We start from the raw sequence: 12,270 nt of genomic DNA, 5'->3' as shown, positions 1-12,270 counted from the left end.
GGCACTGGAGATAACTAACCATGAAAGTGAATGGATTGCTGTAAAACCCAGCCGGCAAGGCCAAAACATAGTCTGGACTGCCAAGCAGCAGTAAAGTGTGGAACAAGGTGTGGAACAAGGTGTATCCTCGTATCCTGTTCTGAAACACAGTAACTGCTGACAGAGTTTATTTTGAGAGTCTTGCCATGAGTCAGCAGTCAATGAATGTTCATTAATCATGGCCAAACGTGAGGGAAATACAAGCAGCAACTGTGTAAAGAGAATACTTTACATCCATTGAAGGATGATAGAATTCGATTCACTGTTGTAATGTAGAAAGCTTGGCAGCTAACTTGTGCAAAGCAAGACCCAACAATTAGCAGTGAGATGGATGAACAGAGAATCTGACATTGTTTGAGGGTTAAAAGGACACTTCCTTTTTGAATAGTCCCATTGGATTCTTTGAATACTTGAGAGGCATTATCTGAGTATCATTAATAAAAACAAAAAATACTGGGAATACTCAGCAATTGTGGGGAGGAGAAAAGGGTGAAACATAGAATAGACTCCTACAGTGCAGAAGGAGACCATTCAGCCCATCAAGTCTGCACCAACTCTCTGATAGAGTATTTTACCCAGGCCCTCTCCCCGCCCTATCCTTGCAACCCCACACGTTCACCATGGCTAATCCCCCATATCTACACATCTTGGGACACTAAGGGGCAATTTGCATGGTCAATCCATCTTAACCGCATACCTTTGGACCATGCGAGGAAATTACAGCACCCAGAGGAAACCCACGCAGACGCGGGAAGAAGGTGCAAACTCCACACAGACAGTCATCCAAGGCTGGAATTGAACCCGGATCCCTTGCGCTGTGAGGCAGCAATGTTAGCCACTGTGCCACCTTGCTGCCCTGCTTTAAGTTGATGGTCCTTTGTTCTTATGAAGAGTCTGCTGCTACAAGATGCCATTGAAATTGGCCTCATTGTGCCTGAGCTGAGGTTGTACGTGTAATTGATGAGAAGGATAAAATGGCTAAGCTTGGTCTCCCAGGATCCTTAACTCCAGACTCCTTTCTCTTCCGGGTCAACCTGAGACATATGATAGTGCAACATTGCGTGAGCTGTTTCTGAAACAGGTCTGAGGCAGTGGGAGATAGAACTGGTTAGTGGTCAGCTAAACATTGATGAAATGGAGCTCCTGGCCCGCTGTGCCACTGCATTCCCCTGAAGGGGAAGACGGAGCCTTGGTTTAAATTCCTATCTGAGAGACAACACCTCTGACAGTGCAGCATTCCTCAGGACTGTATTGAAGTGTCATCCTAGATTAGGGGCGGCACGGTAGCACAGTGGTTAGCACTGCTGCTTCACAGCTCCAGGGTCCCGGGTTCGATTCCCGGCTCGGGTCACTGTCTGTGTGGAGTTTGCACATTCTCCTCGTGTCTGCGCGGGTTTCCTCCGGGTGCTCCGGTTTCCTCCCACAGTCCAAAGATGTGCAGGTTAGGTTTATTGGCCAGGTTAAAAATTGCCCCTTAGAGTCCTGAGATGCGTAGGTTAACGGGATTAGCGGGTAAATATGTGGGGGTAGGGCCTGGGTGGAATTGTGGTCGGTGCAGACTCGATGGGCCGAATGGCCTCCTTCTGCACTGTAGGGTTTCTATGATTTCTATGATTAGAGCTGAATCTATGGAATGGGGTTTGAAATGATGACCATCTGAGTTGGAAGTGAGTGATACCACTGAGCCACTGTGGGTACCTCCACATAACAGACTATCGGGCAGGAATTTACAGCCTCACTCGTCCTGAAACCGTAAAATCCCACCCGAGGTCAACGGACCTTTTAATTTTCTGCTCCTCATCCGCTCCAATTCCTGTGGCGGGTGGGATGGTAAAATTCCAATCATTGTGATGGCCCCATAACATGTTCACATTTCAATGTTCCATTTACAATGTACAGAGTTGTCGGAACATAATAGCAGGAGTAGGCCATTAGACCATAAGACATAGGAGCAGAATGAGGCCACTCGACCCATCGAGTCTGCTCCGCCATTCAATCATGGCTGATAATCAAGAACTTATCTATCTCTGCCTTAAGGACGCTCAATGACACTCAGCCCTTTGAAGCTGCTCCACCAGCCAATAAGATCATGGTTGATCTGCTGTGGGCTCAACATTCCCTTAATCCTTGTCTATCAAAAATCTGAGCCTGGAATAAATTCAATGAACCAGCCTCCACTGCTCTCTGAGGAAGAAAATTCCACAGACTAATGACTCTCTGAGAGAAAAGGAATTCTTCTCATCTCTGTCTTAAGTTGTAGATCTCATTCTTAAACTGTGACCCCTAGTTTTAGAATCAGCTGAAACATCCGATTGGTATCTACCCAATCAAGTTCCCTCAGGATCTTATATGTTTTAATAAGATCATCTCTCATTCTTCTAATTGGCAATGGGTATGAGCCCAGTCTGTTGAACCCTTCTTCATAAGATAAAACCTCTAATCCAGGAACTAGTTGAGTGACCCTTCTCTGAACTGCGTCTATCATATCCTTTTTTCAAATAACGAGACCAAAACTATACACAGGAAGGAGATGTTGGCATCGTGGTAATGTCATTGGATTGGTAATCCAGAGGCCCAGGGTAATGCTCTGGGGACACAGCAACTGGTGAAATTTCAATTTAATTAATATACCTGGAATACAAAACTAGGCTCAGTAATGGTGACCATGAAACTATCATTGATTCTCGTAAAGAGCCATCTGGTTTACTGGTGTCCTTTAGGGAAGGAAATCTGCCATCCTTACCTGGTCTGGCCTACATGTAACTCCAGACACACAGCACTGCGGTTGACTCTCAACTGACTTCTGAAATCTTCCATTCAAAGGCAGTCAGGGATGGGCAATAAATACTGGCTTTGCCGCGATGCCCACATCCCATGAAAGAATAAATGTATTCCAAATGTGGTGTCATCAAGGCCCCATACAGCTGCAGTAAAACTTCCTCACTTTTATATTCCATTCCTCTTGCGGTAAATGACAGCATTCCATTTGCCTTCCTGATCACTTGCTCTAGCTGCATACAAATATTTGGTGAGTCATGTACCAAGATAACCAGTTCCCTCTGTACCACTGAGTTTTGCAATCTTTCTCCAGTTAAATAGTGAACTGTTTTTCTATTCTTTCTGACAAAAGTGGATAAAATTACATTTTCCCACATGATACTCCAATGGTCAATTTTTTGCCCACTCATTTAAGCTGCCTGTATTCCTTTGCAGGCTCTTTATCTCCTCCTGAAAAGTTACTTTCCAACCTATCTTGGTGTCATCGGCAAATTTAACAACCATGCATTCGATCCCTTCATCTAAATCATTGATCTACATTGTAAATAGTTGAGATCCCAGCACTGATCCCTCTGGCACTCCACGAGTTACAGCTTGCCAACCCAAAAATGATCCATTTATTCCTACTCTCTGCTTCCTGTTAGTAATGATGTTGTGGAGATGCCGGCGTTGGACTGGGGTAAACACAATAAGAAGTCTCACAACACCAGGTTAAAGTCCAGCAGGTTTATTTGGTAGCAAATACCATAAGCTTTCCTGTTAGTAAGCCAGTTCTTTATCCAGGCTGATAGGTTACCCACTACAATATATGCTCTTAACTTGTGTTGTAACCTTTAATGCAGCACCTTATCAAATGCCTTTTTGAAATCCAAGTGTAAAATATCTACAGGTTCCCCTTTATCCATCTTTCTTGCTACTTCCTCAAGGAAAATTCTAGTTAAATACAATTTCCTTTTCACAAACCTATGCTGTCTCTGCCTGAGCACATTATAATTTTCTATGCATCCTGCTATAACCTCCTTAATAATGGAGTCTAACAATTTCCCTATGTTAGACCAACTGGCTTGTATTTCATGCTTTCTGTCTCCGTTCTTTTGTGAATAAAGGTGTTATATTAGCTATTGTCGAATCCACAGAGAGCTTTGCAGAATCTAAAAGAATTTTGGAAAATTTAAGCAATGTATCCATTATTTCTGCAGTCATTTATTTTAAGATCTAAGGATGCACACCATCTAGCCCTCAGGACTTGTCAGTCTTTTAGGTCAAATAGTTTTTCCAGCAGATTTCCCGTGGTGATGGTGACTGTTTTCAGTTGCTTTCTCCCTTTCACCTTATGATTTTTAAGTATTTTCAGGTATCTCTCTAAGGGGGTGATCTTACCAAAACAATTTTAAGTGCTGAATGGGCACGGAAATAGGAGAGTTTCAGATCCGTTTTTTTGGGCAAGTTTAAAAATGAAATCTTATGCCACACTGTGCAAACAATAATCTGCAATCTGTTTCCTGCCAGTAGGGGGAGGGGGTGGGGCCTACACTCGCCCGAAAGCTGACAACTGACAGTAGAGGGTGCAATCACATGTGCGCAGATCTCTCTGTTCTGTGCAACAACACAGAGAGATCTATCCATTACCTCCCTCCCTGGATATTGCCCACCTACCCCCTGCAAAGACTCACCTTCCTGGCCAATCGCCTCCCCCCCCCCACCCTCCTGATATTGTCCCCCACCCATCCCGGGCGATCGCACCCCCCCTCCCCCCGGTTTGATAGCCAGTTGTAGAGTGCACAGCTTCCGCCACCACACTGCTGATTGGCTCCAGCACCTATTGTTTCAGAAATTGTCCTGCGTTTGCATTATGACTCATTCTCCGGGCTGCCTTTTCCAACCTGATTCATCCAATCTAAATTTAGATTAAAGAACTAAGTCATACTAAAGAATGCCAGAGTGTTATTTCCAGTGAGAAAACTGGTGCGCTTCTCTCCAAAGAAACCGGTCGGTTTTCTCTCCAGATCTTACAACACGCTGGCAAAAAAAATCAACGGGCGTGTTTCATGCTGTCATACAGGAAGACGGGGCCTCAACATGCCGGCAAAATCCGGCTGCACAGAGATCGGGGTGCCATCTTTAAAGGGTGCCCCAATCATAACTTAAGTAAACCACCCCTGCAGCCCAGCATAGAGGTCTCAGGAGCTCCCCTCCCCACTCCCCATCAAAGTTGGCATTTCCCTATCTCCTGAATCATTGGCTGCCTCCCCTGCCTTGATCATCGGACTCTTCCTCCCCCACCAATCATCAGCCCCTTTCCTCACCACCCCACCAATCATTATCCCCTTCCCACTTCCCGCCCACTATCCTCCTCCCCACAATCTGATCTGGCACCCACATCCACCGCTCCTCCACCCAACGGCCATCACCGACATCCCCAGCTTCTCCATCCTCTCCCAGTAACCATCACATCTCAATGAGTACCCCCCACACCTCACCCCACCCACACGAGGCTCCCACTGGAGCCTGTTCATTGGCACAGGTTGACACTGCCAGTTTGACATGGTGCCAAGGGGCAGTGCCAGGGAAAATTGTCAGGCCATTGTTTGACCCTATTCCTTGCCCCTGGGGGCTATATCTTTTATTTCAACAACTCACTCCATATCCCTTGTAAATGCTGTGATTAGCACAGCACTGCAATGGAGCTGAGTGGCACCAGGAAGATGAATTAAGGTGATTTATTTCTTGGTTAATCACTCAGGGAGAAATGGATAATGTTACGTTTTCCCCCTCTTTCTTAGTGGGGATATTCTAATATTCGGAGTCCGTACTTTTATGGGTCAGGTTAGAAACTCTAAAGTGCTTTATTAAGACCACCCGAACCATAAGTTGTTTACATTGAATTTGGCTAGGATGAGCATGATGTGTTTCACTTCAGGTATGATTCAACAACCCACTACGGAGCTTTTATCAAACAAAGTTTATTTAAGAATATAGTTAACATGTATAGAAAGAAAATTAGCAATACCTTTTATCAACTACAAACAGAAAAAACAGAAAGAAAACAACCACAATAATGTATTAACCCTTAATTGAATATTAAAGCTATTCCAACAAACCAAAACCTTTCATAGACAAATCTCTTTTCACAGGTTTAACACCTCATAGATTAAATCTCACTTGACTGGAATTGAGTCTTTTCGAAGCCTGCACTTTCCTTCTGGATGGCAAAACATTGCCCTGAGATAACCAGCAGAATTTCCAAATAGAACAGGGGGACAGAGAGAGAGACTTCAGCTTCTTTTTGCTTGATGCCCCTGTTAAAACTAAAAACTGAACTGCAGCCTCAAAACTCTCAAAACTAAAACCTTAAACTCACTGGAAAGAAAATAACTGTCCAAAAACACATGACCTTTTATCCTAACAAAGCAGAATCATAAAACTAATCCCAGAGTAAACATAAACAACCCCATTTAAACTATTTAAGTAGCAATAAAATGACTCATTGTAGTCAAGCTGGCAATAATGACATCATTGAAGCTGTGAGCTAAGAAACCATGTTAAAAAATACTTTCTTAAAGGGACACTAACGTCACAGTACATATGGATAGCTGGTGAAAGAGGAGTAACGTCAGGGGCACATTAAAACAGTAACCTACAGAGTCCAAGGCTCCAGCTCAATACAGAATCCTTAAAGGCTGCGAAGACTTGGAAGATTTTACATTTTCAAGACTGAGATTGATGGCATAGATCATCTATGATATAATTGAGTGAAAGAATTGGCTCAAAGGCTCCAATGGCCCCTTCCTTGTTCCTATGTTTCCCTGGTCAAACTCATCATAACACAAAAAAAATGAGTGTTGATTGAAGTTCAGTATTTTGTGATACGATTAATGCACCTCACTACATTTTTGTGTGTGAATGGTTAAAGTCCAACAGGTCTATTTGGTAGCACGAGCTTCCGGAGCGTTGCCCCTTCATCAGGTGAGTGCCCCTTCATCAGTGAGCACTCACCTGATGAAGGGGCAATGCTCCAAAAGCTCGTGCTATCAAATAAACCTGTTGGACTTTAACCTGGTGTTGTGAGACTACTTACTGTGCTTACCCCAGTCTAATGTCAGCATCTCCACATCGTGTTTGAATGGATAAGGAGGTGAAGTGAGTGAGCAAGGAAAGGATTGCTCTGAGGAGTTGGAGGATTCTTAGCATGATGTGGATACAAGAATACCACTCCATCTCCATCTGACGAAGGAGCTCTGCTCCGAAAGCTTATGGTATTTGCTACCAAATAAACCTGTTGGACTTTAACCTGGTGTTGTGAGACTTCTTACTGTGCGGATTCCTAGCACCCAGGGCTGCAAGAATTCTTAATCCAGTTCTGAATAAAATTTTTAGCAAGTGTAGCTGACAGAATCTAGCTGTAATTTACCTCAGGACTGGCCAGCTATCGGAATGTCATTATTTTATTTTGCTTTCTTTTTCCCCTCGCCCTGAGAATTGGTTCCTGATGGGGTGGTGTTACCAGAGTTGCACAAGTAATGATTATTCACCCATAAACATTGAGAATGAGTGTTGGCAAAGCCCTTCTACACCACAGCCCTGACCACCACGGCGCTTTCTAACCTCCTCAAGCTGATCTCCACTTTCCAGTCAAGGTTCATCCATTATCCAGAGGCACTCAGAATTTGATGATATAACTAGTTCCAGAGCACCCTCAAATCCAACTATAATCATTCCCATCTGATTTTCTTCAGAGAAAGACGGGCTAGGAAATTTTGAGGAATTTATCCCCAGTCGAGCTGTATGTCTTATTTTTTGGCCTTCCATTTCCTTCATTGTGATCACCCTATCTTGTACACCCCTATTCAATCTCTCCTTGACAACTCGACAACTTCCTTGATGAGTCCACTGAGAATCATTTGTGCCTCACATTTACCAGACTGATATCTTCCTGAGAACAATCCATAGAATCCCTCCAATACAGAAGGAGGCCATTCGGTGCATCAAGTCTGTACCGACCACAATCCCACCCAGACCCCATTCCCGTAACCCCACGCATTTATCCTCTAATCCCCCTGACACTAAGAGGCAATTTAGCATGGCCATTCAACCTAACCCGCAAATCTTTGGACTGTGGGAGGAAACCGGAGCACCTGGAGGAAACCCACGCAGACACGGGCAGAACGTGCAAACTCCACACAGACAGTGACCCAAGGCCAGATTCGAACCTGGGTCCCTGTTGCTATGAGGCAGCAGTGCTAACCACTATGCCACCGTGCTGCCCAATGGCAGAATCTTTGACAGAATTTTTCAGTCAGAATCAAAGATTCTCACAGGGCAGAAGCCACTGCCCTACTGGCGCATGCAATGTCTGAATGACGCGTTGGTCTCACTTTCCAGCTTTCTCCGCTTAACTCTGCAGATTCGTCCTCTTCGAGTACGTGTCTAATTGCCTCTTGAATGTTTCTATGGAATCTGCTTCAACCCTTTCAGATATTGCGTTCCAGATTCTAATGGCCCTCATCTCTCCTTCTTTCCACTTCTAATTGCTTTGCGTTTCATTTAAATCTCTGGCCTCTGGTTACTAACAAACATGATGTGGAGAAAACATTCCAGAGGAAGCACTTCATTGCTATTAATCCATTAGGATGTGTTTTTGTTAAACTGGTGACGAATGACCATAAGACATAAGAGCAGATGTAGGCCATTCGGCCCATTGAATCTGCTCCACTATTCAATGAGATCATGACTGGTCTGAAATGATAGTCTTCACTCCACTTTCCTGCCCCATCCCCCAACCCTTGATTTGCTGACTGAATAAAAATCTATCTGTCTCAGCCTTGGACATAGTTAATGATCCAGCCTCTACAGCCCTCTATGGTAAAGAATTCCATAGATTCACCACCCTCTTGCGTAAGGCCAGGGAAAAACAACAGTGAAAGAAAATGAAGCAATTGGTGATAGGTTGTGTGGAAGAGACTGAGTAACAATCCTGAGGGACTAATAGCCAATGTTGTTCCTTTGTTTAAGAAGGGTAGCAAGAATAATCGAGGTAATTACAGGCCGGTGAGCCTTACATCAGTGGTAGGGAAATTATTCGTGAGGATTCTTCGAGACAGGATTTATTCCCACTTGGAAATAAGTGGACGTATTAGTGAGAGGCCATATGGTTTTGTGAAGGGGAGGTCGTGTCTCACAAACTTGATCGAGTTTTTCGAGGAAGTGACGAAGATGATTGATGAGGGTAGGGCAGTGATGTTGTCTACATGGACTTCAGTAAGACCTTTGACAAGGTCCCTCATGGCAGACTGGTGCAGAAGGTGAAGTCGCATGGGATCAGAGGTGAGCTGGCAAGGTGGATACAAAACTGGCTCAGTCAAAGAAGACAGAGGGTAGCAGTAGAAGCGTGCGTTTCTGAATGGAGGGCTGTGACAAGTGGTGTTCCTCAGGGATCAGTGCTGGGACCTTTGCTGTTTGTAATATATATATATATATAAACTCCAACGAGTACAGATCCAATCTGTTTAATCTCTCCTCATAAGCTACACCCCTCATCTCCGGTATCAACCTGGTGAACCTTCTCTGCACTCCCTCCAAGGCTAATATATCCTTTCGCAAATAAGGGGACCAAAACTGCACACAGTACTCCAGTTGCGGCCTCACCAGTGCCTTGTACAGTTGCAGCAAGACCTCCCTGCTTTTATATTCTATCCCCCTCGCGATAAAGGCCAACATTCCATTTGCCTTCTTGATCACCTGCTGCACCTGCAGACTGAGTTTTTGCGATTCGTGCACAAGGACTCCCAGGTCCCTCTGCACAGTCGCACGATGTAATTTTTCTCCATTTAAATAATATTCCAATTTACTATTATTTCTTCCAAAGTGGATAACCTCACATTTGCTAACGTTATATTCCATCTGCCAGATCCTCGCCCACTCGCTCAGCCTATCCAAATCTCTCTGCAGACTTTCCGCGTCCTCCACGCAATTCGCTTTCCCACTCACCTTCGTGTCATCAGCAAACTTGGATACCCTAGATTCAGTCCCCTCCTCCAGATCATCTATGTAAATGGTAAACAATTGTGGCCCCAGCACCGATCCCTGCGGCACGCCACTGGTCACCAACTGCCAACCAGAAAAGCACCCATTTATCCAAACTCTCTGCTTCCTGTTAGATAGCCAATCCCCAATCCACGCCAACACCTTACCCCTAACTCCGTGTACCCCAATCTTCTGCAGCAACCTTTTGTGAGGCACCTTATCGAACGCCTTCTGGAAATCTAAAAACACCACATCCACCGGTTCCCCTCTGTCAACCGCACTAGTGACATCTTCATAAAAGTCCAGTAGATTCGTCAAACACGACTTTCCCTTCATGAATCCATGACTTTCCCTTCATGAATCCATGAGAGTGGTGGGTGCCTGGAACTTGTTGCCGGGGGAGGTAGTGGAAGCGGATACGGTAAGTGACTTTTAAGGGGCATCTTGACAAGTACATGACTGAGATGGGAATAGAGGGATATGGTCCCAGGAAACGTAGGGGGCTTTAGTTAAGTCGGGCAGCATGGTCAGTGCAGGCTTGGAGGGCCGAAGGGTCTGTTCCTGTGCTGTAATTTTCTTTGTTCTTTGTTCTTCTTTGACTAATGCTCCTTGCTTTACGCAATCAGGTACAGCTGATAGCAAGATGATTTTCTGTTTCATTTCAGAACCAAGAATCGTTAAATCCAAATAACTTAGAATACTGGATGGAAGATATTTACACTCCGGGATATGATTCCTTACTGAAACGAAAAGAGGCCGAATTCAGGAGGGCAAAGATCTGTAAGATGGCTGCCTTAATTGTAGCAGCAGTCTGCACTGTGGTTTTGGTTATTGTCGTCCCAATTTGCACTATGAAATCTTAATCCTTTTATAATTCTTGTATCAAAGAATCTGAATAAATATCCAAAGTCTCAGATCAATATGTGCATTTGGGGCTGGTGTCTCTCGCTGTCTTAACCTTAGATGTGTTGTATAAGTGGGTTTACAGGATCAGACACCAGGCTGTCTAGTCTTCACTGGTGCACAACAAGTTTAAATATTTGCATAATCTTCCTCTGTGCACTGTTTTAAAATAGTCGTTTGAAACAACCGGAGCCGTGACTTGATCAAACAGTGTACAATGGAGCTGCGTTCTAATGAGTTATCGGTGAGCTAGCCATCAAAATGTTCGCGCTATCTTAAAATTAACTTGCAAAGAAAACAACACATTCTATTGGAAAAATAACAGTTGAACAATAACTGCACGGGAGCAGCGTTTGAGTGTCAGTTATGTTTTTACATCAAATTTAATTCAGAATAAACTGAAGACACTTTTACTTGTTTCAGGAGCATTAGGAATTAAACCACCCTCCTCTGTCTGCCTGAGCTTTTCTCTCATTATTTTTCCTTCAACTTTTCTCATTTCCTCTGAATAAAGTGAGTTGCTATGGGTGCCCTCATGGGTCCTAGTTATGACTGTCTTGTTGTGGGGTTTGCGGAACATTCCTTGTTCCAACCCCACTCAAGCCCTTCCCCCAGCTCCTTTTCCTGTATCGATGCTCTCGCCTGGAACTGGAAAACTTCGCCAGCTTGGTTTCCAAAATCTACCCTTCTCTTACATTCACAGGGTCCATCTGCAGCACTCCCCTTCCCTTCCTCAACTGCTCTCTCTCCATTTCTGGGGATAGATTGTCTACCAATATTTGTTACAAGCCCACCGACTCCTGCAGCTACCTCGACTACTGCTCCTCACACTCTACCTCCTGAAAGCACTCTGTTCCATTCTCCTAGTTTCTCCATCTCCGTATCTATTCTGCACAACACTGCTTCTGATATGTCTTCCAACAGTGATTCTCACCCACTGTGGTTAATCGGGCCCTCAACTGTGCCGAACCATTTCCCTCACCCTTCCCCTCCCCCTCAGAACCATAATAGGGTTCCCCGTGTCCTCACTTTCTATCCCACCAGCCTCCACATTCAATGGATTCAACTCTCGCATGATGCCACCAAACATATCTTCCCCTCTCAGGGGTGGAGACTGGATCATTAGAAGTATTTTTAAAGTGGAGGTGGATAAATATTTGATCGAGGAATAGAGGGCTTTGGGGAAATGGCACAGAAAAGGACCTGAGGCAGACATAGATCAGCCCTGATCGTATTGAATGGAGGGGCAGGCTTGAAAGGCCTGGTGGCCTCCTTCTGCTTCTATTTTTGTGTTCCTATGTTCTCTCTTCCCCTTTCAGTGTTCTGAAGGGACCATTCCCTCTGGGACACATTGGTCCACTCCTCAATCATCCCCAACACCGTGGCACCTTCTCATGTAATCACAGGAAATGTAACACCTGCCCTTTATCTCCCCTCTCCCCAGGGTCAAAGCCCCAGACACTGATGGGGGGCACAGTAGCACAGTGGTTAGCACTGCTGTCTCACAGCACCAGGGATCTGGGTTCG

At 44.7% G+C, this 12,270-nt stretch overlaps 1 protein-coding gene across 1 annotated transcript in view; it reads left to right on the top strand.

Annotated features, from left to right (window-relative positions):
- The window catches only part of minar1 (membrane integral NOTCH2 associated receptor 1), a 74,578-nt gene extending 63,875 nt beyond the window's left edge, over positions 1 to 10,703 (top strand). Inside the window, exon 3 of the mRNA XM_078241067.1 lies at positions 10,506 to 10,703. Within this exon, the coding sequence (XP_078097193.1) occupies positions 10,506 to 10,703 (198 nt within the window). The remainder of the gene's footprint in view (positions 1 to 10,505) is intronic.
- Positions 10,704 to 12,270: the final 1,567 nt, after the last annotated feature.

The sequence above is a fragment of the Mustelus asterias genome, chromosome 24, assembly GCF_964213995.1.
Source record: "Mustelus asterias chromosome 24, sMusAst1.hap1.1, whole genome shotgun sequence".
Taxonomy (NCBI): domain Eukaryota; kingdom Metazoa; phylum Chordata; class Chondrichthyes; order Carcharhiniformes; family Triakidae; genus Mustelus; species Mustelus asterias.
This window is presented reverse-complemented; position numbering and strand designations above follow the sequence as displayed.